The following is a 26,702-nucleotide window of genomic DNA, read 5'->3' as shown; positions in this document are numbered from 1 at the left end:
GAAAATTGGAGAGAGAGAGAGAGAGAATGAGAGAGAGAGAGAGAGAGAGAGAGAGAGAGAGAGAGAGAGAGAGAGAGAGTTGGAGAGAGAGAGAGAGAGAGAGTGAGAGGAGAGAGAGAGAGAGGAGAAGGGAGAGAGAGAGAGAGAGAGCTTCGAGTTTCTAGAGAGAGAGAGAGAGGGAGAGAAATACATTTCTTTGCCCCAAAGCAACCCAAAATATCTTTTATAGTGCCTTTGACTCTGGCAAACTTGTCGATGAGGTGACGTCTTCGTCGACGAGACAGCTGGGTATTTCATCAACGAGCTTGAGGTTCCGGATTTATCCAAAGCCCTCGGCTTCTCCTCGTTGATGAGCCTCTGAATTTCGTCGATTAGCACAACGAAGACTTCGTCGATGAACTCTGGCTTCGTCGGCGAAGCCTGCTCAAATTACCCTTTTACCCTTTTAATATACATTCATTCCATACGTCACGATTCGGGTTCTTACATAACTGGTGTGGTTATTCGTATGCATATCAATATAACGTTGGCATGAGGTGGTTGTTATATTGCCTAGATACAAATCATGATATGATGTTGGCAGGTCGAGGAACTTGTCATATTATCATTTATATGGGGTAGGACATTGGCAGGTTAAGGAACTTGTTCTACTGATGTACTATGGCTAGGTCATGGGGATTGGATACTGGTGAATAGTGGTGCCTGTGTGGGTCACGTGTCGCAGTAGCTGGAGTGGTGCCTATATGGGTCACGTTATATCTTGTGTGGATAATGGCGCCTATGTGGGCCATGTTATGTATCTTTTGTGGATGATGGAACCTATGTGGGCCATGTTATGTAACTTATGTGGGTAGTGGTGCCTATGTGGGCCATGTGTAGATAAGAAGTGCTTAGGTGCCTGTGTGGGCCACGTACTGATAAGTACATAGTTGCTTTGTGTGAGCTACGTACTGAGGACATTGGAAGACGAAGTATAAGATGCATGATTCCTGTGTGGATGTGTTGTGCGCATGTGAATTTAATTATAGCATAATAATAATAATGATATAGCATATTGTGAATGCATATGTGTGCATGTGGCGAGGTAAACATACCGCTGGGGGCTTGCTAAGAAAGGCGAGTGCTCTGTTAGGTAGTTTCTTGGTATCAGTGCAAAGGGATGCTACTTGTATGGGCGGGTAGACATCCCGATTCCCAGAAACCTTCGCCTTTAAAATAATAGAGATGTGTATATCAGCGGCGAGGTAATTCTTCACCTGAGAGCTTACTGAGTAAGGTGAGTGTTCTGGTAGGTTGTTTTTAGTATCAGGGCAGAGGGAAGCTACTTATATGGGCGGGTAAACTTCCCTATCCTTGGGGACTTTCGCCTAAATAAAAATTATGTACTTGTGCATATTGGATGTGTGTATGATATTAAATGCCAATGATGTTATTAATGATACGTTTTCTCAGTTGTTATTGATATTATATGAGCAATAGTTTATTTTGATATATAAATATTAATACTCATTTGTCATACACTGTTATAATTTATTCCACCCTTACTAAGAAGTGTCTCACCCTAGTGGATTAACAACTTTTCAGGTTCTTCTGGAGATCAGGTTTGAAGGCCTAGGCTGGGATCATTTTTTTGGTGATTTGAGATACTCGTATATATATAGATATATTTGTATTGGATTATGTTTTAAATACTGGTTGTGGATACGAATATCTAGATGTTAGAGTGGTCGTTTTTGGGTTGTTATATAAAACTCTGGTATTTATTTGAAGTTATTTATTTATATTCCATTATGTTTATGTTAATTATGGTATCAGATACAGGTGATTGGAACACGTGGCACCCGGGCCCCACTTGGCGGGTTCAGGGCGTCACAATATACATTATGTTCCACTTTTAGTAAGGTTTATATATCTTATCTACTTTTGCTTTGCAGTTTAGTTGATAATATATTTGGGAAGAAATTGAGCAAACATAATGATCCATCCATGAATTTATGAAAATTAATTGAATAATACAAATATCAACCACATCTAAAAAACATACATGTGCCCACCTACTCTACCTAGTGTACTCCTGCTGAATGGACTAGTGACGTACAATAGCATTATGAATAGATGTAATGGTCTAATAGCTAACAGATAAATCTATGAGATCATTCCAGTACTATATGAAGTTGTAATTTATATGATGATAAATTTTAAAAATTGCAGAATTAATATTGCATAGTGCAAACTTATAAACTAAACATTTACATACAAAATTTTTTTTTTTTTAAATAACACAATCTTTATTGATATGCCCTGACTTTTGACGGAAGAATATCATGATTACAAGACAAGCATTAGGAGATTACAGATAAAGAAATTAAAGCCCTCCCAAAAGCAACACCAACAACCAACCAAACTAGGACCACAAATTTAAATAATGCTAAATAAGAAACAAATCTAAACAGACCTAGATAAAAACACAAAAACTTTAAACAAATTTAAACCCACCAAACAACTTGTATTTCAAGTCATCCAAGAATTGAAAATAGGCCAATCTCCAAACCCTTTTCAACATTAAAGGACCCAAAACAGCCCAAAAACCCACAACATATCCAAATGGCATGCCCAAATAGAACCACCTCATATCAATCCATCCATCTCTTTCATTGTGCAAACTTGGTTTTAGAACTAGAGGCGTTTCATTTTTTGTGCATTCATCTACAAATGGTAGACCACATAGCTCATGGTTGCCAATGAAACTGAGCGGAGTGAAGCTTTGGATCTGGGTACCTAAAGGAATTTTGCCCGATAAGTTATTGTATGACAAATTTAAATATTCCAAGAATGTCAAACTTGACATACTTTGAGGAATAATGCCTGAAAGTTTATTCATTGATAAATCAATAGACTCCAACGATGTCATGTTGCCGATTTTATCTGGGATCCTTCCTTGAAGTTTGTTCATGGATAGGTTTAGGGATAACAAACCTTTAAGATGGGTCAACTCTACAGGGATCTCTCCATACAAGTTGTTACATGAAATGTCAATGCTTGTTAATAGAGGGAGAGAATTGCTGAATTCATGTTGCAATTACTTTATCACAACCATTGCTTCATCTGAGGATTTTCTTGTATCATTGTACAAAAAATAATTCAAATATTTTGGTTTGTTAATCATTGCGCTGTAGTTACCAAAGCAATTCGGAATGACTCCAGAGAGATTGTTTTGCGCAAGGTCCAAGATTTGAAGAGAATAGAGATGACAACGTTGGATGGAAATATTACCACTCAACTTATTTGAGCGAAGAATAAGGACTCGAAGTTGGGGTAGACTTTCTCCCATCGATAACGGTATTCTTCCAGGAAACTTATTTTCACTAAGATCCAAAACTTGTAAATAATGAAAACTTGGCAATGTTGTAGACAAGTTTCCAGAGAGCTTGTTCTTGCTCAAGTGTAGTGATCCAAGCCGAGTTAGAGAACCCATGGAACTTGGTACTTTTCCTACCAAATTATTGTTGTCCAATCGCAATCTCAATAAATTTTTCCAATTCATCCAACAATCAGGAATTTCTCCAGATAAAATTTTTTTTGATAGATCCAACGTTAATAAACTAGCTTCCTTATCTACCATTTTATTGCACAAGAAGGGAACAAGAGATCTATTCAAGTAATTATTTGAAAGACCTAAATAGCTTAGTGTAGCAGGTATAGGAGGCAGTGGGCCTTGGATCTGGTTTTGAGATAGATCCACCACGGTAAGTTGGGACATATTGGAAAGCCAAGTTGGGATTGCACCTAATGTTGAAGCATTTGATAGGTATAAAACTTTCAATTCCCTCTGTGTTTGAAACCATGAAGGAAATAATTGAGGTCCCATATGAGTTGAGTCCAGTGAAATTTCACGGAGTTGAAATGGAGGAATCCAATTGGGGCTTATTTTCAAGGCCAATGAGTTTGAATTAGCACGGAAAACCATCAGTCTAGTTAGATTTGCAAAGTGAACTTCTGAAATGGCGCCTTCCAAGGAATTGTTAGAGATGTCCACAAATTCTAATTTGGAGAGACTCCCAAGAGTTTCTGGAATACTCCCATTGAAAAGATTGGAATAAATTTGTAAGCTCCTCAAGGATGATAATTTCCCTATAGACACCGGAAGTGGGCCTGAAATGGAGTTGCAGGAAATATCAAGCAGGGACAAACTTTTAAATTCTCCCAAATGCAATTGGGCTGACTCTAGTGTTTCCTTGGCGCACGAATCAAATGAATAATCTCCAAAAATTTCAGAAATATCTCCACTGAGTTGGTTCCATGACAAATCTAAAACTCTCAAATTGAAGAGGTTTCCCAAGGATGTCGAATCCGTCCTTCAAAGTCATTGCGAGATAACCGGAGTTTTGTGAGTGATGTCAGGTTGCCAATAGCACCAGAAATTGATCCTTGAAAATGATTGGAAGAAAGATCGAGTATTGTGAGTGATGTCAGGTTGCCAATAGCACCAAAATTGATCCTTGAAAATGATTGAAAGAAAGATCGAGACTTTGGAGGCCGGTCATGTCATACAACCACTCTGGTATTGCAGAGTTGAATTGGTTACCAAAAAGATTAAGGAATCGAAGAGTAGTTAGGTTCCGTAGAGGGGCGGGAAGCAAACCAGGAATTTGGTTCTCAGTCAGATCAAGGGAAACAATAGAAGAGAGACCAGAAAACCAGTTGGGTGTGGTAGAGTTCAAATTGCAATGAGAAAGGTCCATGGATCGAAGAGTAGTGGACATGTTCTGAAGATATATTGGAATTGAACCCTCTGTAAAATAGGCGCCATGCAGATTGAGTGAAACAAGAGAAGTGAGACTGGAGAGCCATGCAAATGTGGAAGAATTCATGAAAGAGTTAGAGGAGAGATCAAGAGCGACAAGGGAAGAAAAATTGACATGAGAAAGAGGACGATTAAGGCTGAGGGAACAACCACTCAAGAGCAACGTGGACAAGGAAGGGAGGATGTTCATTGCCTGAAGCCAATTTTTAGATGCCCGGCTGAGATTGACAGAGCTCATTGTGAGGAATTCAATTGAGGAGAGATGAGAAATCCATCTTACATCATCTGCAACGTACAAATCATTAAGATGGAGCAGATTGTTTCCAAGATCAAGATAATGCAAGCTTGAAAGATTCCCAAGTTGAGGAGGAATGGGGCCCGCAAATCCAGCAGAAGAAAGGTTAAGATAAGCGAGATTGGGGAGGGAACCAAAGAACTGTGGAATCTGAAGTCCCTGAAAATGATTGAGGCTAAGTCCAGATGCTGAAGATGTTTCAATTGCAGCAAAGAGCCGCTTATGTTCCCACCCAAACTGGACCCCTCATGCGCAGCAACCAAAGACTGATAATCATAATAATAATAAACATCCTCATCATCAATAGGGAATGGATAGAATGGATTGGAGAGGTTGAGATGGATGACATGGCCAGTGGTGTTGTGGCAGCGAACTCCTGTCCACCTGCAGCAATCTTCACCAACCCAGGAAGAGAGGCGGTTGGAAGGATCGGTGAGAGATTTCTTGAAGTCCAGAAGGGCTTCTCTCTCCTCTGCCTTACAATGGGTGGCATTTGAATTTACTCCATCCCAAGAAATCAATGTAAAAACAATCCCCAAAACTGCAGTTGAGTATCTCATTTAGATATACCAACAAAATCCAACTTCAATTCTTCTAGGGAAAGGAGTTGTTTTGTTTTGTTCTTTGAATTTGAAGATAAGAGGTAGCTTGCATTTACATTTATATATAGGGTGGGGAAGGAATGAAGCCACTGCTAGGAAATTATTAATTTGATGTTCTGAGTCAAGTCAACGTTGATTGGTCAATGTGAGAAAATTCCTCAAAACTGCAGCTGGTGGTGGGGGAGGAATAAAGGCACTAGGAAAATACTTTGTTGTTCTCAGACGTCAACTTAGGAAAGGTGATAGATAATGGGACTTCTGTCTCATGCCAATTCCTCTTCCCTCCCAGTATTCAAACAGAGACCGATCGTTCTAAATTTTAACCTACCATTTTTCTTCTATTCTTATCCTTTCGGTGCAAACAACATCTACCAGTGCAAGGATGCTTTTCGTGACTATATACTTGAATGTTAGGTGTCTTGAGCATGCGATGGCCAATATGTCCAGCTATCTAACATTCAACAGGCTCCAACCCCTTCTCTCAATAATGCAGGAATTGCCCACATGAGTTCAGCCCTGTGGCCATTAGTTAAACACGTGCAAAATTCAAACCTCCCAACCATCCCTGGGGGAACCACAAATTTACATGCTTTAGTCTATTCAAAACAGGTGAAGATGTTTGACGAGAAAGTGTGGTTTCAAACACAGTACAGCTGTTTACCGAATCCTGAATTGTAGAACAAGCTAGAGTTGTAGCAATGGCACGGGGCCGCACAGGGTGTTGCTTGCACAGCTCTCTCAGGATAGTCAACTTCATAGTGAATGTCTTTGGGGTTGGAATGATAGTATACTCACTCTGGCTCCTCAAGATGTGGAAGGAAGGGATTGCTGAGCTGCCGTCTACGTCTTCTCTTCCACACCCATGGTACTCAATTCACTTATTTTATCTACACACACACACATACACACACCCACCCACCCACCCACAAACAAAATTTTTGAAACTTCATTAAATCTGGGATTTGTGTTTTCCAGTGAATTTGTGTACTTCTTCTGGTATACTCCGGAATCCGGATTTAATTATTTGCATGAAACTCGGAATATTTTTGCAAAAAAGATGAAAGCACTGCTTAAAAGAAGTAGTTAGGTAAAAAAAAAAATGAATGACTGAAATTCTATGTTAATATGTTATTGATCGTCAAGTGGAGATTGAGGGATTCAGATTGTAAAGAATGGAGAATTTAGTGCATGTAATGACGTAATGTGCTATGCTGATGTTGGTTTACAACACTATCGATAAACTTCTGATTGATTTTCAGTTCACGGAAGAAGGTAGTGTATGAAAATAAATAAATAAAATAAACAAAAGCAACCAAAATTGCATCTTTAAGAAGAGTTCCACTTTCCTCTTTCTCCTCTTTTCTTTTCTTTTTTAGAACATACCTGGCAAGGAGAACTTCCTCTGCATTTCATTTTGGACAAGTCAAACTTGGTTTTCGGCTAGTTAGCATTGTATTTCTGAGTAACTGATATATAGATTTTACTCCTCAGGTTCATCTACACATGTTTAGGTGTGGGAATTGTTGTCTGCCTGAGCACACTCTCTGGCCACATGGTTGCCAACTGTATCAGTAATTCTACCCTATGCTTCGTATCCTTTCAAATGAACTGCTCAACTGCCTCCTTTTTTGCATCATTAAGAAGAGAAGGATAGAATCCTTGCAAACTGTTTGGATCAAGGAATTTGTTTGAAGAAAGAAAAATAGTAGGAAATATATTTTTCATTGTATTTTCTCTCTGCATCAAATAGTATTACAAATAAATATTTATTCTAGCACAACTAAGAATTAAAAAAAATTAAATATTTATCATGTATAAAATAAAAAATTTTATTCATTGATCAATTATATATATTTTATTTTCTTTCTCACTTTCCTTGCTAACCAAACATGAAAAGTGGATTTTTTTAATATATATTTTCCTTTATTTTCTCTCATATTTTTCAATTTCCATACTGACCATTAAGGTTTTGTTGGTGTATATGGAAATCATTTCCTGTAAACAAATTTGTGTTTGAATCGCTAAGCTTGCTGGAAAACAAATGATTTTTCTGTAATTTTTCCCATAATATGACCAAATTCTGCATTATATTAGTACAGCTTACAAAAGAATATGTGCATACATATATTTTGTGCATGTGTGTGTAAAGAAAGGCAGAAGTTGCTTTCGCCATTTTGGTCCAGCATGAAGATAAAAACATGCGTAACTAATTTTCAAGAAATGATTTCCATATGGGCAAATTGAGCTAATTTTTTTTAAAAATTAAATTGAATATAGTATTTATCTTATTTTTTTAGTTTTCAATTTTTCATGGCATAATCCTTGACATTTTCCAAGTATATTGTTTCCATATGCTCCCTTCTTTTCATCCAAATCGGAGTGATTGTCACAATTTTCTTCAAGATGGACTGGGAATCAGTATGTTTTCTTAAGCTTGTTGCATCTATTATGTTTCTTTAGTAGTAGCATAAAAAAAGTAGTAAAAGAATGACTGCAGTGTGGATTATAAGGTTATCAAACTTTGTTTCTGGATTGTATCATTGCTCAATTACCCTAAACAAATTTCTTTAGAAGTGACTACAATAGAAAGAGATGCCACCTGCTCCAACGAAAATGTTAACAAGGAATACATTACAGAGTTCGAAGAATTTTTTTTTTTTTTTTAATGTTGAACGTTATTGCCTGGAGCGATTGGCTTCCTTAGATTTTGTGTGAGTATAAAAAATAAGGATGAAAACCACTAAATCCTTCACTGATGAAAAAAATCATCATATGATTGGTATTCTAGTCACCAAAAATCACCTAACATATCTTAGCCATGTAGTAACAATTCTTTCAATAGTTACGGTGATGTTTGGAAAAAAGAGAGAGAGAGGGAGACAAAAAGTTTGTATCTGCTGGTAAATCTCATCCAACTAAGGTTCGATTATTGGCATGCTCTTCCTGCTAAATTGAGTAATTCAAATGATCTAATCCAATCTTATTAACTATTAATATTCACCTCTTATCCAAAAAGAGAAGAAGAAAGAGAATAAAGGCTCAACATACTGCAGTGGGGGTGATTGCTAGTCATTCTTTTATGAAGTTGCTTCCTAATGCACCCTCATTCCCTCTTAGCATTTAAATGTGTTGGTATTCTTTTGTAGCTTACTTTCCTCCCTTGGTCTCCCTTGTGACAGCAACTTACCAAGTACATTGATGAGCACCACGAAAAATTTCAGAGCTTCATTATCTTCCACCTGAAAATGTGTCGCTTGATTGTGCTATTGGTCGTGGTGGCACAGGTAATCCTCCGGGTTTTACTTATATTTTGTGCAAAATCAGGTAACAACAATTTCATACACTCAAAATTCATCTACACCAACTAAAACTTCAAGAAAGACAAATATCTGATAATAGATTTTGTGTAGTCTTCTTGCATAGTTTTTTAGTGTGAATCTCTTCCTTTATGATTATAATATCATGAATGAAGGGATAATTGGTCAAACTCAGAAACACTTGCTGTAGTTGGAAAGAGCAGGACAAGCATTGTCGGGAGCAATTTTTATGCAAATTAATTCAAATAAAAAAAAACCCTTGCTATGATGCAAGCTAAGCCCTCTGCAGCAATTCTTTTTCTTGAAAACAGTTTGTGCTTGCTTCGATCCTTTTTTTTTTTTTTGCTGGACTTCCCTCCCTTATTTCTTCCAGGGAAAAAGCATTTTCCTGGAGAAGTTACTGGTTTTTGGATCTGGTTAAACATTGGGAAATTCTTTCCAAAAGAAATCTGCAACGATATAAAAATGTTCTGCCTTTGTTCAAAAGCATGTATTTCTGATTTGACAAATAAATGGTATTCAAGACTGAGAACTAAAACCACGTATCTGTATAATTGTTTTGAATAGGTTCAACAGTTCAACTATGTGCTTTTTAGATGCAATACACAATTATTAAGTTTAGTTTCTAGAAATTCTATGAAAACATAAATTTTATGTTGTTTACTTTGTAAAGGGTCCTCAGAAAATACCTCAGAAAATACATTTGAAGTACCTCAAATTAGCAGGTTTTGGGATGAATATATGATAAAAACAAGTCATGCATCTATCAACTCAAATGACTAATTTTTCATAGCAATTTATGTGACTTTGGATCCAAATGAAAATGTAATTTATTTGAACGAAAAAAAGTCACATAAGTCATCCCAAAGAGGCAAAGACACCCTTAGAAATGAGCATGTTACTAGCTATTAGGTTTCATCTTTCCTTAAACTAAATGATACCTTGCCCTTTTCCAGGTCAATGTTGGTGTGCTTGCAATTATTCTTTGGGCTGTAGGCACTGAGCCAAGGCCTCGTTCAGACCTTCCAAATCCACCTGCTCTTGATCAATCTTTTTTGGTGATACCCAACTCACCTCTACCAGTTGACCTGAGCCAAAACAATGGAAAGTTTGATGTTTCACCAGGAGGGAATACACCCACAAGCTTCCTCTCACAAATTCATCAATTTCTCAGAATGCAGATTCAAAGAAGAATTGTTTGTACTTAAATTCTTGTTGATAAATATGGAAGTCTCTTTTTTTCACACTTTCTTAGTTGTTGCTTCAATAATTCAAAAAGTGATGCAGCCCATTGACTATATGAGAAGGCAGGTGATGCTGTAACCTTCAGTCATTACAATTAAAAAAAATAAAAAGAAAAAGAAAATGGCAGCTCGGTGTACAAAGCTCTCATATATGCGGGGTCTGGGGAATGGACGAACCACGATGGATCTACAGGACGCAACCTTATCTTACATTTTTACAAGAGGCTATTTCCAAGCCTCAAATCTTTGACCTCTAGATCACATGGCAATAATTTTACCATAGTGTCTAGACTCCCCTTCAACCTTCAATCATTTCCTCAACATAAAATATAACAGTCCGTGCACGAGGCTCCCATGCCATCTGGGGAAGGAAAGAATGCATGTGGTCTCATCTCCACGCATGGAGAGATGACAGTTTATTTGGATAGTCACATATTGAAAACAAGAAAAGAGAATCTCTCTTCAACGAGGATGTTTTTTGAGACGCCCTGTAGAATATCAAATGTATAAAATGCTGTAGAATAGAAAATGCTTAAAGACAAGTTACAATATCGTTTTCCTTAAAACATTATTTGCCCCCACCAGATCGGTGTGTATTGAGTCAACAAATACGTTTCTAGGATACAATGAAGCCCTCTGATATCAGTTTGCGTTATACACAAATGAAAAACTGATATCAAACACCTTTATAGCTATCTGAACAAATTTCTGGAATTCTATTTCTGTAGAAAACATAACTTAGGATTGAAGAAAATATAATTTGTGAAAGCCTTATGAGAGAAAAAGAAAGAGAGAATGATTGAATATTTCTATATTCATGGAGTAAATTTTGTCGTCAAATAGACATAATTATGCATTTTTCGAAAGGTTACATATGTTCAAATTTGTTTCATTAATAGCCATTCACGAAGCAAATTTCTGAAGTCGACTAGGCGTCAACCTGGTCCCACCCTGGTCAAGCCTTGGTTGAAACAATTTGGAATATATTTAATTCTTTCTTTGTGTTCAGTAGACCTTGTCACACTTCCAAGGTCTCCTGGTCTCGCCCTGGTCGAGACATTCTAGAAAATCAATTATTTTGACCATTTGATTATTTATACGGTTCAGATCGTACCACTCGATCTTATAAAAAATATAAGATTAATTTTAAGCCATTTGATCATGATCAATGGTCACGATCTTGCAACGATACAAGCATAGTGCTAACTGCTAAGTGCTTGTGTGTCAACTAATTGTGCCCTACAACCCATGCCACGCGCACGTGTGCAGACACTGCGAAGCACCGTCCTAGGGTGCACTAGAGTATACACTAGTACTATCTCTTAACCAACTTTAAGAGATTATTCCATCGTATCATTTATTGATGACTTTTCCTTTTCCATTCTTTCTAATGTGAGACAAACCCACATAGCATTAAATACTACTCATGAATGTTTTAGAGAATTCATAAATGGAAGACTTTGAAAAACCATAAATCGATTATTATCTAAACAGATGTTATTATTTTTTTATTTTAATTGAATTTGTATTTGAATTCGAAATTTTGAATAATTTATGAATTTTGTAGTAATTATGGTTTCAGGTTATATATGCGAAAATGTAATTACAGATTTTTACAAGAATTGATGATTCAAAAAAATTAGTATTAATTTTTTTTTTTAGTTTCTTAATTATTAGTGATAGATTAAAATTCGTCACTAATAGTACAATATTAGTGAATGATTAAAATTCGTCACTAATACCCAACTATTAGTGACGAATTTTAATCCTTCACTAATACTGTACTATTAGTGACGAATTTGAGCTGAGCCGATGTAGAATTTATAGTGACAGTATTAGGGTTTTAGTGACGATTATAATCTATCACTAATACTCCATTATTAGTGACGAATTTAAAATTCGTCTCTAATAGTTGGTAGTAACGGTAGATATAACAACTAATTTAAAACCGCTACTAATAATATTAGTGACGAATTTATAAGTATTAGTGACGGATTTGATCATTCACTAATACCCTGATTTTTTGTAGTGTATTAAGCTCAAGTGAGATCCCGTTATGCAATATGTCAATTCTCAAAGATGTATGTATATAAAAAAAATGTGAGTAAGAACTTTGATTCACGATTGTATACTCACTAAATGGATAACCAAAGGTTCTTTAAAACCCTAAGCAAGTATCTCAGAAATACTTTTCAAATATTAAGCACAACAGAAATTAGGGTTTTCAAGCTTGCTAAAAATATTTATCAAAATAAGTATGCAAGCTTTTGAATCTTGCAATATGGATGTCAAGATTCAAAAGCAATGAGAGATTTTTCCCAAACAATATTTATAAATGAAATACAAAGGGAAAAACTTTAGCTAACTCTCAAAAATCAATATCTAGCAATGCAAGTATGAAAGAGAGTTTTAACTATGAGGTATAATATGTAATGCTCATAATGATACACACTCAACCTAACTTCAAGATGCAATCAAAGTGCAAATGAAGAAGGTGAGAAAATATGCTCTCCTTCTAAATGAGTATGCAAGTTAGAATACAAGAGAGAGTGAAAATATAAGCTTTGTATGTGATTAAACCTTTCAAGATTAGCACAAAAATTTGAGAGAAAAATCTTCGCTAATTGAGTTGCTAATCCAGCTAATGAATGGGATATATATAGAATCCCCCAAAAATATTACTGTTAGGGACACGACCGGTATTTTGAAAAATATTAATTATAAATTTAAATGTGTTTAGTACTTAAAAACATCTGCAACCCGAGACGTTCGGTCGTCCTATGGAGACATCGGTCGGCTGAATCGTCCAAACTTAAAACAGACCCAATAGGGTCGGTTGATCGAGCCTACGGCTGGTTGGCTGACCTTTTAGTAAAATTCAAATTCTTTTGAAGGGCCAGTCTGTTGAGGACATAGCCAGTTGGCTGAGCCAAAGGCAAAATCCTAACTTACATAGGTTAGGTCACCCGTCACTTTAAGTTATATAGACCGGTCACCCAAGGACCTTTGGTTGGCTGACCATTTTAATACAAAAATGATTCGGTTGACCGATGCTTCATAGAGCATGCCTCACGTGGCAGGTTCGGTTGACCAAAACATTTAGTACATGATGAGGTCAGTCGACCGGGCTTATATAAAACATGAGTTTTGATCCTCTTTTTGGCCTAAGCTTATTTGAAAAAACCCTTGCAAATGTTTAATAATTTAGGTAAGGGATTTTCGTGAAAGCATGTGTTCTCTAAGGTCAATCTAGGGTCCTTGTTGAGTAGCCATTCCCATCATAAATGTATTATTACAGTCCCAAAAATAGATGCAATTACAAATGGAAATGAATTGTTTTCATGCTTTGCTTCTCATGATGCCATGCCATAACTTTGGTGATGTAATCTTTGGGCTCCTTATGGCAGTGATCGTATCTCGACTTTTCGTACCGTTTAAAAGAGATATCTGTTTAAGCACAACACGCACAATTGAGATACCTTGGATTTGTCATAATCAAAATGGGATATGACGCATAAGGTCAACAAACTCCCCATTTTTGATGATGACAAATATAAGAGCAAAAAATGGGTACAACCTAAGAAGGCTCGCCCTAAGAATATGCATAAATGACAACAAATATATGATAGTTCAAGCATATTTAGAATAGAGGACATTTTAAAGATATGCATCTAAGTTTGTAATGTAAGCTCTGAAACCAAAAGAAACAAATAAATGTGCTTAATTTTGCTAGAACATTTCTCCCCCTTTTGACATCAGCAAGAAGGGGCAAACAAGTACTTCTTAGATAGGAAGGTTTTTTTTTTTTAATAAATAATCAGAGCCTAAAAGAAATGATATGGAAGAAATTTCCTATTTAAGATTCTCATTGGATGCAAGGGATTTGGTGTCATGGTGTTGCTGAAAAAGAAACTTTAAAAGAATAATTTAAGCAAGTATGCATTTCTCTAGTTAACCAAATAAGCACACAACATACGAATGCATAACCATAAGGGACAACCAATATGATCTTTTAAATTTTGTAGAATATCAATGCATGATCGTAAGGCCACATAGGGCACTGTGGGTAAAAGAATTAATGCATTAATTATAACAATCCATAGTAATTTTGTGAACTAAGTTAAGGTAAGTGAGCAAGAAGAGTAAATCATGTACAGAACACTTCTGCAACATATATTTTGAAATCAAGACCCGCAAGGTGTTCATATGTCACCAATAATATGCAATAAGAGAAGAAAATGATGTTCTAGGTGCACAAGGCAACCTTAGTATTCATTATGCATGTAGGTCCATAGGGTTTTCATCTTATTCAACAATTTGTATAGAGTATAGTTTTAAAAAATAGGGTATGGATCATAAGGCTCCCTAAGGACTCAGGCTCAATGATAATGACAGAATAATGCAAGTGAGTCCATGATTTTTGAAAAACATACACAACATATGCAAACATGAATTTAGAGAAGAAGTTCAAATGTCATTTGAGGTTCACTCATACTTTTAAAAAAAAATTTAACATTCAGCACACTACGACCATCTTAGCAGATGGTGTGTGAGTTTTTGTGAGGGATTTCTAACAAAAATTTGGTAGCATGCCATCTGTAAATTGGACATTTTCCACACTTGCAAGTCACACAATTCGTAAAATATTTGCACCAATATTACACATCACTGCATCAGCCATGCAGGTAGCGTTCTAGATATAATAACATAAGTAAAACAGAATGTGCATTGATAGTGAATTTCCGATTATGTTGTGTGATGCCATATATACTATCCATCCAAATAATCAGTAAACAACACAGGATTGTAAGTGAAGTGCAGTGATAGTGAATCAAATAAACTCATGCAGTTAGTGAGGCAAAAGGATAACCCATCCATTAGTGATATGCAAAAAATGGATATTGGGTGTGTGTGTAGTGAAGTGATGCAAGAAGAAAAGAAGTGTACGATATTTAAAGTTATAGACCCAAAGGAAAATGTATATGAGCAAATAAAAATAAATCTGCTGCTTCTGAGAAGCGCCCTCTATGTTTCTCCACCAATAGTGCTTCTTCCCCTTCACTGACATCCATCTGATCTTCTTTCTTAGCATCCTTGTTCAGTTCCCTAAGGCTATCATCAAGCAAATGAAAATTTGCCTTCATGATGGATTCAAGCTCAGTGTATTTATTTTGAAGGTCAGTGTGCCTGGCATCTGACACGACAGCCAACTCCCTTGACTCACACTGTAGAGATTCTATGGACTGGATCTAGGATTCCTTGAATTCAGCGAATGAGGTAGCAAGACCTATGATGGCTGCCATGATCTCTGTATTAGTGGGTTGATGAGGCTGCTCTTGTGGAGCTTCTAGTGGGGATCCTGTTCTCTCTGAGATAGTCGGCAACCACATATTTCCTACCAACTCGTAACCCATTAGCTTCAAGGTAGTGGAGGAGAATGAGTCTGAGTTATTCTTCTTCTTTAGTAATGCATAGTGTGATTTGGTGACTCCCATTCTTAAGAAGACCTTATTCAAAATGCCCCTATATGGCAAGATTAACCTCTTTCTTGTAGTCTTCACGAACATCCACTTGATGATTAAAGTGGGCATATCCAACTTCTTCCTCATGAAAAGGCACCACATGATGAAGTAGTCAAGAAAAGATACATAGTCCCTGGAGCTAGCTTTCGATAGAATGTTATAGGAAATCAGGTGATGGACAATATTCGCTTCTAGATTGAAAGTCCTATAGTCTGAATTATGATTGTAATTGACCATAGGAACAGACATCACAAGAGTCAAAAACCTCTCAACTGAGAATTCGTATTCATTAATCCATGTGGATGCAACATCAGGAGATGTAATGTGATACCCCGTGGAAAAAAGACTTAAAAAGATTAGATGTTACTACCTATATCAACAAGGTGAACCTTTCTTTTCAGAAGCCTTCCCATAAGAACTCCATGGTTAAGTGTGCTTGGCTTGGAGTAATCTTGGGATGGGTGGCCTTCAGGGAAGTTTTCTCAGGAAGTGTGTGAGTGAGGAAAAAATACACTGAAAAGGACACGTGTTGGTCTGTGGGGCCAGTTATGAGTCCGATAAGGCCCACACCCTTATTGTCTGGTTCAGGTGGAGGAGGAGAGATGCAGTGCTCCTTGGCAGACTCAGGTTGGGGCGTTACATGTAACATCACCTCGTTGGACATTAAACATCTTCGCCAGATAGTTAGCATCAAATATTACATCTGTATCAAGAACCTTGGAATAGCACCCCTGATCATCTTGCCCTAAGTTGGCATAGAATAATTTAGCAAGAATTGGACACATTCCCTTGGCTTGGTTGGTGATAAATAGGTACCACCCTTGATATTTAAACATTTCCAAAATATTATCGAAGTGTTTCTGCATAAATGAAATATCAAGGATCTTACCCAAGATTGGATCCTTTAGTCTGAAGTCCCTTTCATACTGAATCATCTTAACTCGAGAGATGAACCATTCTTGAGGAGCAGCACCTAATTCCACACATGTATTGAATTTTGACATGGTGAATAATGGATTTTGGATAAGATTTTAGGCTTAGTAAGGTGTGAGCAAAAGAGCAGATCACACACAGAGGAAAGTTCACGGTCTGCTCTGAAGAAAGAAAAAAAATGAAGATGTTTGGCGCCTAAAAACTTATATAGATCGTGGGTTCGGTTGCCCGTGAACTTCTTCGGTCGATTGAACCACATTAATTGTGGAACGTTTTGTGTCTGCTCAGTTGGTTGACATAGAGCATCGGTCGGCTGAACACTAGTGGCTTTTCAAATTCTGAAGGCTAGTCGTCTAAATAAGATAGTTAATTGCAGGCTCGATCAGCCAAATCTTTGTGACGTTTCAGATTCCTCCCTTTAGTCGACCGTTGATCAGGTTTGGTCTACCAAACTAGGATACCAGTTAGCCGAGCACTTTTGAACTAGAATGGTAGGGCGCCCGAGGCTGGACAACAGGTCAACAATTTGTGGGTCCGTCGATTGAGGCTTTTAAGCCAGTTAAGGGATGGTCGACTGAGCACGGTCAATTTTTCAAGTTTAGCTTAACCTTGACATTTTCTTTAAATGTTTGGCCAAGGTGATTTAAAATGCCAATATTTGACACTTGGCTATTAATCTTTAAGCACAACTATTTGAAGAATACTCATCCACAGATTCATGCACTTACTGAAGCATATGAAGATCTAATTCAGGTCTGAGGAGGAAACGATGCGATTTGCGGTGGCACCCATTTCTCTTGGGGTTTAGATCCTAACATTCCTTTGACTCTCCAAATCTGCTTTGGTTTTACCTCTTTTCTTTTGTAGGGACAATCAAACTTTATGTGCCCTTTCTTTTCGTAGAGGTAACATGTGGTGTGAATGTATGGACTAGATGAAGAGTTGGCATGGTGGTTTGATTCTTTTACAAAATATGCCATATAGAGGTTCTTTCTCCTCTTACTCTTTATTCCATTATATCCTATGCCTTCCTTGTCTAAAGTCATTTTTTGTGAGCCTAGTATTTTTTCAAAGTTTTCTTGGCCCATAGAGAATTTATGAATGGCCTTAGCTTGATCCTCTAGTTTTCTTTCTAGTTTGAGTATTTTTTGATCTTTTAATCCTTTGCAAATACCTTACAATTTTATGAATTCCTTCGTCATTGTATTTGCTTTGTTTTCAAGTTAAGACATATAAAGATCCTTTTTATTTTCACTAGAAGCTTGAAATCTTAAGTTTTCAGGGCTTCTTCCAGCATTGCATTCTTGTTATCTAAACTAATGATTTTGAAATCCTTTTCTTTTATAACAAGAGTTTTTAATTCTAGCTCTTCTAGTGAAGCCTCATTCTTGTTTTTCAAATCAAAATATCATTTAAGCACTTTCACAAGATATTTATGAGTCTTAACATATTCTTTTTACAATTCCTCATAGATAGGCATGCTTTCACTCTCAGGACTATCACATGATTCAGTATCAGATATATCACATGATTTTGCAATTGAATCATTATGTGAATCAACACAATATGAAGAAGAAGGAAAATAATTTACCTCATTGTTAGTTAAAGCAATAAAGCACCTGTCAAAATCTTGAGCATTTGAGCTTGATGTCTCAAGAGTGGTAAATTCCTTCTTTTTGACTTCTCCGTATTTCTTATCAAGTGTTTCCTAGATTTCTTTTGGGGAATTGAGACGCTTATAACAGAGAAATACACACTACAACTTTCTTTTTCCAATTTGTATGCTACTGTATACTTTTAATCTGTTGCCTTGCCAACAACTGTACAAGTATAATTATGTATTTTGTCATGCTTAGTAGCTTAGTGCACTATCATGCATGCTTATTTTCCATCATTGTCATGCTTGTCAAGTGAATGCTTATATAAAAAAACCAATTTGGATTTGTTCCAGGAATGAACATCCTACTGTTCTGCTCATTAAAGAGCACCGTACATTTGCAAAGCTAATGAATTGTGCATTGGGATCAATTTGCTCAATGGCCAGGCTATCTGCAAGAACACAGAAATACACACTGCATGGCCATTGGCTCCAAACAACTACAGCAACTGGACGACTTTCAATGGAGGAGCCTAATCTTCAGGTTTGACTTATTTTTTATTTGCGCTCATATTCTCACCTTTCATTGAGTTGAAATCAATAATTGGTAGAATGACAATGGTTAAACTTGTGTGTGTGTTTAGTGTGTTAAGCATATGGTTATTTCAAGATGAAAAACAATGACCAAAGTGGAGTTGACCCTAATGCTGATAATTATAAAATTAACGCTCGTTAATTATTTGTGCTTGTTAGAGTTGGAGCCAGAAGATAGCCAAAAGACACAGCTGGAGACGCGTTGCAAGCTAGGAGCTGAGTCAGAAACGCGGTGTATTTATCCACCATTAAACCTCTCCATTGTAACTTCCATTCATGATTAATTGTGATTTAAATTCCAAGTCCTATAAATAGAGGGTTGTGGAAGATGTAACATAGTGCAGAGAGAGCATAAAGAAGCTCAGAGAGAGCAAAGAGGAAGAAGGGAGGAAGAGAGAGAGAGAGAGTATGTGAGAGTTGTAATTTTTCCAGCGATTGTGCTCCGTGGACGTAGGTCGTTATTGACCGAACCACATTAAAATTTTGGTGTCACTTTGATCTGGATACTCACAGGTTCCTAACAAGTAGTATTAGAGCCCGGTTGGAGTAGAAAAGCTAGATCAGAAGTGATCCCAAAATCAAAGCTTTGTCCAGTTGATCAAAACTGCGTTTTGAGGCCACCATCGCATTCAGCTCGCTGAGACAAAGAGAAGCGTGCAAGCCGGAGCTCCAATGGAGTTCAGACGAAGGCTCATGCGCCATCACACGCCCCGCTGGAGTAGGATGCTTCGCTACGCGCCGGTGACTAGTCCCTCACGCGCTGCACGCGTCTTCCTTGCCCTATCCGCCTCGACCCGACTCGGAAGGAACTCGACTCGACCCGGAATCTGACTCATACCGGATCAACCCAAGATCCGGTTCCTAACCCGGGTTCGACCCTCTGCCTTAGCGACACGTTAGCCGTCATGTTAGTGGGTGAGTGCCAGGTTAGCTGGAGGTGCCACATCATCAGGTGGACCCACTACCATGTCAGCAAGTGGGCCCCACCTTGTCACGTCAGATGCCACGCCATTAGGTGGGCCCCACCCTAGCACGTTAGCCGCCGCGCCATCAGGTGGGCCCACCCCAACCACGTCAGCATTGCCACGCCACCGTGCCACGTCAACAGATGCCACGTCAGCAAGTTTGACTAGGTTTGACCAAAACTTTGACTGAGCTTTTCGGAGTCATTTTGGGTCGTTTTTTCAAGCGACTTGAACCATTTCTAGGGTTTTCAATCGTTTTGGATCCAACCGAGCTATAAATTTGAGCTAATTCCATCTCTAGATCAGTGAATCAAGATGTCGAATGAAAAGAGCTCAAAAATCGAAATGTTCAAAGGAAACAATTTCGGTTTTTGGAAGATGCAGATAGAAGGTTATTTGTTTGGGAAGGAATTGCACTTACCATTGAAGGGTAAGCCAACATCCATGAACGAGGACGAGTGGGAGTTGCTTGATCGAAAAGCCCTCGGAGCCATCAGAATGACGTTATCGAAATCTGTGGCATTTAATATCAAGCATATAACATCCACCAAGTCTCTAATGGATGCGCTCTCTAATATGTACGAGCAGCCTTCAGCCGCAAACAAGGTACATCTCATGAAAAGACTATTTATGATGAACATGTCTGCAGGTGAAAGTTTCAGCAGACATTTGAATAACTTCAATAAGTTGTCTCATCAACTCGCCTCAGTCAGGATAAAGTTTGATAATGAGATTCGGGCCTTATTGATTCTCAGTTAGTTGCCTGAAAGTTGGAATGGTGTTGTTACTACCATCAGTAGCTCCGTAGGAAAATCGAAGCTTGTATACGATGAAGTTGTCAGCATGATTTTGTCGGAGGAAATAAGAATGCAATCAAACCATGGCTCCACTTCGAGTTCAGCCTTGAACATGGAGAGTCGAGGCAGAGGAAACAGGCATGGACAATCAAAGAACCATTGCAGATCTAGGCCCAGGCGGTCTAAATCCAGAAATCCCAGAGGTACTTAGGACACAGGTTCCCAGAGCACAAAAGTTATTGAGTGCTGGAACTGTGGAAAAGCTGGTCATTACAAGAACCAGTGCGGGAGTCAGAAGAAAGAATACGAGACGAGGGCAAAGACAGAAGAAAATGTTACTTCTGAGAATGATGAAATGTTGATATACTCTTTGGAGAGCAAGCAGGCGTCTTGGGTCTTAGACTTCGGAGCCTCATTTCATGCCACATGCTGCAGAGATTGCCTAGAGGAGTACACACCAGGTAATTTTGGTAAGGTGTACCTTGGCAACGATCAACCTTGCGACGTAACCGGAAAGGGAGTTGTGAAGATCAATATAAACGGGTCAGTATGGAAGTTGAAGGATATCTGGCATATTCCAGACCTGAGAAAGAATTTGATCTCAGTTGGTTAGCTGGCAGATGAGGGATACACGACGAAATTCATTGGCAATGAATGGAAAGTTTCAAAGGGTGTACTAACGATTGCGTGAGGTAAGAAAAACGGAACACTTTTTCTGACCTCCAATGCCTCCATGTCTATTTCAGTTGCTGCAAGAAATGATGACAGCAACATCTGGCACCAACGACTTGGTCACATGAGCGAGAAGGGACTCAGGGTGATGCACTCAAAGGAAAAATTGAGTGGTCTACAGTCAGTGCAGATTGACATGTGTGAGGATTGTATAGTCAGGAAACAGAAGAGGGTTAGTTTCCAGATAAACACCCATGCCCCAAAGAAGAAGGGATTAGAACTGGTCCACTCAGAATGTGTCGGGACACATCAGCAGAATACCGAGCATCCTCAGGTGGAGGAACCAGTGGAGTAGATCGTCGCACCACCATCTCCTACTCCAGCTCCGGAGCTTAGGAGATCTACTTGGTCCCATATACCAAACAGAAGGTATATTGATTACTTACTTCCTATAGATGGAGGAGAGCCCGAATGCTATGATGAAGCATGTCAGGTGGCAAATACGAGCAAGTGGAAGCTTGCGATGAAGGATGAGATGAAGTCCCTCACCTCCAATAGAACATGGAAGTTACCCAAAGGCCTTCACAACAAGTGGGTGTACAGAATCAAAGAGGAGCATAACTGCTCCAGAAGGTATAAGCCTCGGTTGGTAGTCAAAGGCTTTGAGCAAAAGGAAGGGATTGACTACACTGGCATCTTTATACCAGTTGTGAAGACGACAACCATCAGATTAGTCCGCAGAAATCGAGCAGACAGGAAGGTGGTGACTACAGAGAAACTGAAGTTGTGTTCAACTTCAGTTGGTCTTCATGCCTGAAGACATATTTTGAGCACATCATTTATTCATGATACTGGTTGAGGAGGCGTCTCTGTCTCCAAGTGGGAGATTGTTAGAGCTGGAGCCAGAAGACAGCCAGGAGACACAGCTGGAGACGCGTTGCAAGCTAGGAGCTGAGTCAGAAACGCGGTGTATTTATCCACCATTAAACCTCTCCATTGTAACTTCCATTCATGATTAATTTTATCTTAATTGTGATTTAAATTCCAAGCCTATAAATAGAGGGCTGTGGAAGATGTAACATAGTGCAGAGAGAGCACAGAGAAGCTCAGAGAGAGCAAAGAGGAAGAAGGGAGGAAGAGAGAGAGAGAGTGTGTGTGAGAGTTGTAATTTTTCCGGCGATAGTGAATATTTGGTGTGTGCTCCATGGACGTAGGTCATTATTGACCGAACGACGTTAAAATTTTGGTGTCACTTTAATCTGGATGCTCACAGGTTCCTAACAGTGCCTACCTAGGTTAAGTTTTTTCCCCCTTTTGATTTATTTACTTGAAAGATGCTATAAGGATTTTTGGCTTCTTTGGTTTGTGGTTGAGTTTGAAACTGAATTTTATTGCAGGAGAACTGGTTGCTGTTAACAGCAGATTATTCACAGATTGAACTTTGCCTGATGGCTCACTTCTCAAATGACTCATCACTGATTGAACTCCTTAGTAAGCCGCATGGTGTTGTCTTTATCATGATTGCAGCGAGATGGACTGGGAAGCTGGAATATACTGTTAGCTCTCATGAACGAGATCAGACCAAAAGGTTGGTCTATGGCATTCTCTATGGAATGGGTACAAATACCCTTGCAGAACAATTGGACTGCACGTCTGATGAAGCTGCAGAAAAAATTCAAAGCTTTAAAAGTTCTTTCCCTGGTGTTGCTGCCTGGCTTTGTGAAACAATTGCATCTTGTCGTCAAAAGGGGTTAGTCAACTTTGTTTACTTTTTCTGCTGGTTACTGGCCATCAATTTATCCCATTGTTTTTAAGTTAATGCTAAAGTCTTAGAAGTTAGAAGCAGCAAATTGCTGCTCTGAGTAAACTTGCAATATTGGCAATATTTAACAAAACCATCATTATTTTCAGGGATAACTGTAATTAGCTATGTACCAATTCTAATATTATCCATTCTTAATTGTTTGTCCATGTATGCTCTGAGTTTATTTTTATTATCATTTTTTTAGGTGTTTTCCTTTCTGGATTATTTAATTATTTTTTTTAACTCATTGAGGGCTATCTGAAATTGTATCATGATCTCTATCCTGTAATAGTATTTTTTGTTTCTAATTTATTGTTTGTTTTGTCAGTGACTCTGGAGGTTCAACTGCATAATTGGTGATATACTGAAGGGGACATAATTAGACTAGATTCGAGGATATTTAGTTTATAGTTTTGTGTAGGGATGTTAGATCTTGACATTGCCTAAGAGCTTAACCTGCTAGCTTATGGGCCTATAATCCGTATATATCAAGCTCTAACTTTCCCATGGATGTTTAGTATGATTGCACGTGTAGAGTTAAAGAAACAATGAATGACGCCCACTATGGGGGATAAGAAAATTTTTACGAAATAAATGAAATAATTAATGCAAGCAACAGGAATAAAAACCTGGACTTCTTCACAACCATGGATCCAATACCATGTTAGGTTGTGGGCTCACAGTGTATGTCAAGCTGTAACATGGGAAAGAAAGGATAGTTTTACATATTGTTTTGTTTGACATTATGGACTTCTGTTAAAATATTTTATTCATTCTGAGTTACTTGGAATTATATGTTATCTACTCTGATGTTTTCAGATATGTGATGACTCTTAGAGGAAGGAAACGCTTCTTGTCAAAAATAAAACTTGGAAATAGTAAAGAGAAATCAAAAGCGCAGAGACAAGCTGTGAATTCGATTTGTCAGGTAGCACATTCCTCCTCCTCATTTTGGTTTAAATGTACCAGAAGAAAATGAGAAATTTGTGTTGAATGGCAAATTTTCAGGGATCTGCCGCCAACTTAATCAAGATTGCAATGATAAACATTGACTCTGTGATTGTTGAAGGAGTTGAGATGCCTAATCCAAGCTCTGCACTTGCAGCAAAATTTCAAATGCTTAAGAACCGATGCCGAATTCTTTTACAGGTTATTTTAGAAATCTGGTGTTGATTATTACTTTTCAGCTGCTTAGAATCTGTGAAAATGTATATTATAAAAAACTGATAAAATGCTATTGATTTTGTTGAATGCTGACCAGCTACCTGACGAGCTAGTACTAGAAGTTGATCCTTCTGTAATAAAGCAAGCTGGATCATTGCTACAAGTAAGCATGGAAAATGCTGCCTCTCTTCTGGGTATATTTTTAGCATTGAAATTATATTTTAATAATTTTTAAGGATATATTCATTGGACCTTATGATTATTTTGTTTTCATTTTTCAGTGCCTTTGCATGTAAAACTGAAGGTTGGGAGAACATGGGGCTCTTTGGAGCCTTTCCAGTCTGAAGAATGTAAGTAGATTATGAAGAAATCACCTTGGAAAGCAAAGATGTCTGGCCATCAGACTGATTGGTTCTTCTTCATCTTTAATATGAGGTCTTAAAGGCGAAGATCTCTGGCTGTCATTGGTTCTACTTCATCTTTATTATGAGGTCTTAAAGGGGATGATTTTCCAGTGCTTTTAAGTACACCTATGCATGTGGCAATGCCATTCTAATTATTCAGGTTAAGTGACATTCTACCTTTGAAAAGAGGAGGGTCGTGTTAGGGGATTGATTACAAGTGGTTGCTTGAATTGTGATCTGAAACAAGGTTTGCCTTCAGCTGACATCCACGAGGGATATGAAAAAGGAAAATGGGTAGGTTTGGAACGAGCTGGTGGCTCATCTCAAGTTGTCTATCCAATGAGCCAATGAAATGCAACATCTTGTTTTATTCAATTGGATAATTACAGCTTCAACCTTTTTATTAATGGAATTATAGAATAAATCATGCGTTTAGCCTCCAAGCTTGAGTTTGGTAATATAATGAACAGTTAGGCGTAGTGTTGTAGTTCTAGTGATGTTTTCTAATGCTTCAATTGCTGATTGGTTTCGAAGTTTATTTTTGTTATGAAAATAAGTTATATGAAAAGGACTTGCTCTACTTGGCAAGTTTGCTTTATCAGAAAGGATATAACAATGTCTCCAAGTTTTGTTGGTGTCATTTAATGAAGTTTGGCGTCTCCTAGAGAGCAACCTGTAGAGTCATATCATCTTGGATTGTTTTGAAATCTTGCATCTCATGCAGCAGTCATTATGGGATGAATCTGGTGCTATGGTTGTGTTTGATGGAAGCATCCAGTTGTTTGCCTCTTGGGAATAGTTTTCAGTTTCATCTTCTAGTGGCAGAGTTACTTTCAGACTGTGAATGGAGCGGGAAGACTTCAGATGGTTCTATGCTATGGGAAACTTACATGGCTGAAAAGATTTTAGTGTTTTGGGGATAATAAGTGAAGACTATGCAGGGGACTTTGGTAATATAAGACTTGCAACAGTTTTTGTGTTTACTGTTGTGGGAAGCTCTTGTTGGAAGCTTAGGGCAAAGTCTTCAAGTATTGCATCTACAACTGTATCGGGGTTGATAGTTGAAACTGAAGCTGCCGTCAACAAGTTCAAGCTGCGTAGTTTGGACTTGGTGCATGTCTCCAAGTGCTAGAAGGGATACAGTCCCAACCGAGCATTCTAAGTTTAAGGTAGAACAGTTAGATATGTTTTCGGGTTCTCCTAAGGGGCGTATAATCGCCAAGGTGGAGATTGTTGTTTATGGCATGACTCTTATATTTCGGGAGTTTATAAACAAAGGGAAAAACATATGGATGTCTTCTTGGTGCAGGGCAGCAGCATAGACTCGTTGACGAGTGCCTTGTTCTCATCGACGAGTAGTCGCTGGGCTGCGAGAAAATATTTGAATTTTGAATGTAAACGGTGTGACGGTTGGGGATTCGAGGGAAAGCCTCCGAGGGGTTATTAAATATGTCTTTTTGGGCATGTTTAAGAGAGGGTGAGAGAAGGAGAGAAGATCATTGTATTGTGAGACTTTGATTTTCGTAGTGAATCTCTTGCCGATTGCTCTCGTGGATGTAGGCTTTGCTGAACCATGTAATTTTTGGTGTCATTGCACTTATCTTTACTCTCTTTATCTTGCTATGGTTGTAGAATGTTTCTGTTTATCACCATTTTGTTTGTTACAAGTATGTATGTGTGATCCTTTATACAATGTTCATTCTGCTGCGCATTGTTGGGAGGCCACCCTTATTTTCACAACAATAAGTTTTTTCAATAAATTTTGATGCAGCTTGTGAAATGTATTGAAGTAGGGAGATCATGTTTGATGGTGTGATCATGTGAACTAATGTAAACTTCTAGTGTGCTTTCAGCCTTCATTTGGTAAGTGAGGATCTTGATGGTATATGGCAGTGCTCATGCAGTTTATAGAAGCAGTCATATTGATTCAAAGAGGATGGTTACCTTTATGATAGATGCGTCTAGTCATATGCCTTTCTGGATAGTTT

The 26,702-nt window shown here is 38.0% G+C and overlaps 2 protein-coding genes across 2 annotated transcripts; one reads left to right on the top strand and one right to left on the bottom strand.

Moving 5' to 3' along the window:
- Positions 1 to 3,079: 3,079 nt before the first annotated feature.
- On the bottom strand, positions 3,080 to 5,659 carry LOC131151398 (receptor-like protein EIX1). The gene is made up of 3 exons (XM_058102642.1): positions 5,338 to 5,659; positions 4,586 to 5,287; positions 3,080 to 4,152 (listed from the first exon to the last, which is right to left on the bottom strand). The coding sequence occupies exons 1-3, from the start codon at positions 5,657 to 5,659 to the stop codon at positions 3,080 to 3,082; spliced, it is 2,097 nt and encodes a 698-aa protein (XP_057958625.1).
- Positions 5,660 to 6,128: 469 nt separating this feature from the next.
- Positions 6,129 to 26,494, top strand: LOC131150595 (helicase and polymerase-containing protein TEBICHI-like). The gene is made up of 9 exons (XM_058101417.1): positions 6,129 to 6,566; positions 7,193 to 7,292; positions 8,039 to 8,119; positions 8,881 to 8,985; positions 22,740 to 23,092; positions 23,966 to 24,074; positions 24,155 to 24,295; positions 24,408 to 24,473; positions 24,592 to 26,494. Exons 1-9 carry the CDS (start codon positions 6,400 to 6,402, stop codon positions 24,604 to 24,606), a joined length of 1,137 nt encoding a protein of 378 aa, XP_057957400.1. The 5' UTR covers positions 6,129 to 6,399; the 3' UTR covers positions 24,607 to 26,494.
- The last annotated feature ends 208 nt before the right edge of the window (positions 26,495 to 26,702 follow it).

Source organism: Malania oleifera, chromosome 3, assembly GCF_029873635.1.
Source record: "Malania oleifera isolate guangnan ecotype guangnan chromosome 3, ASM2987363v1, whole genome shotgun sequence".
Taxonomy (NCBI): domain Eukaryota; kingdom Viridiplantae; phylum Streptophyta; class Magnoliopsida; order Santalales; family Ximeniaceae; genus Malania; species Malania oleifera.
This window is presented reverse-complemented; position numbering and strand designations above follow the sequence as displayed.

Bases quoted from the DNA above. Each gene is read 5' to 3' on its own strand.
- LOC131151398 (XM_058102642.1), bottom strand. From the start codon at position 5,659: ATGAGATACTCAACTGCAGTTTTGGGGATTGTTTTTACATTGATTTCT. The intron at 5,288-5,337 runs GTTTGGGTGGGA...AAACATCTTCAG, and splicing joins TGCTGCGCATGAGGGGTCCA to CATCTGGACTTAGCCTCAAT. The intron at 4,153-4,585 runs GTAACCAATTCA...ACTCCATTTCAG, and splicing joins TCGATTCCTTAATCTTTTTG to GCCCACTTCCGGTGTCTATA.
- LOC131150595 (XM_058101417.1), top strand. From the start codon at position 6,400: ATGGCACGGGGCCGCACAGGGTGTTGCTTGCACAGCTCTCTCAGGATA. The intron at 7,293-8,038 runs GTATCCTTTCAA...ACATTTTCCAAG, and splicing joins GTAATTCTACCCTATGCTTC to TATATTGTTTCCATATGCTC. The intron at 23,093-23,965 runs GTTAGTCAACTT...TGATGTTTTCAG, and splicing joins GCATCTTGTCGTCAAAAGGG to ATATGTGATGACTCTTAGAG.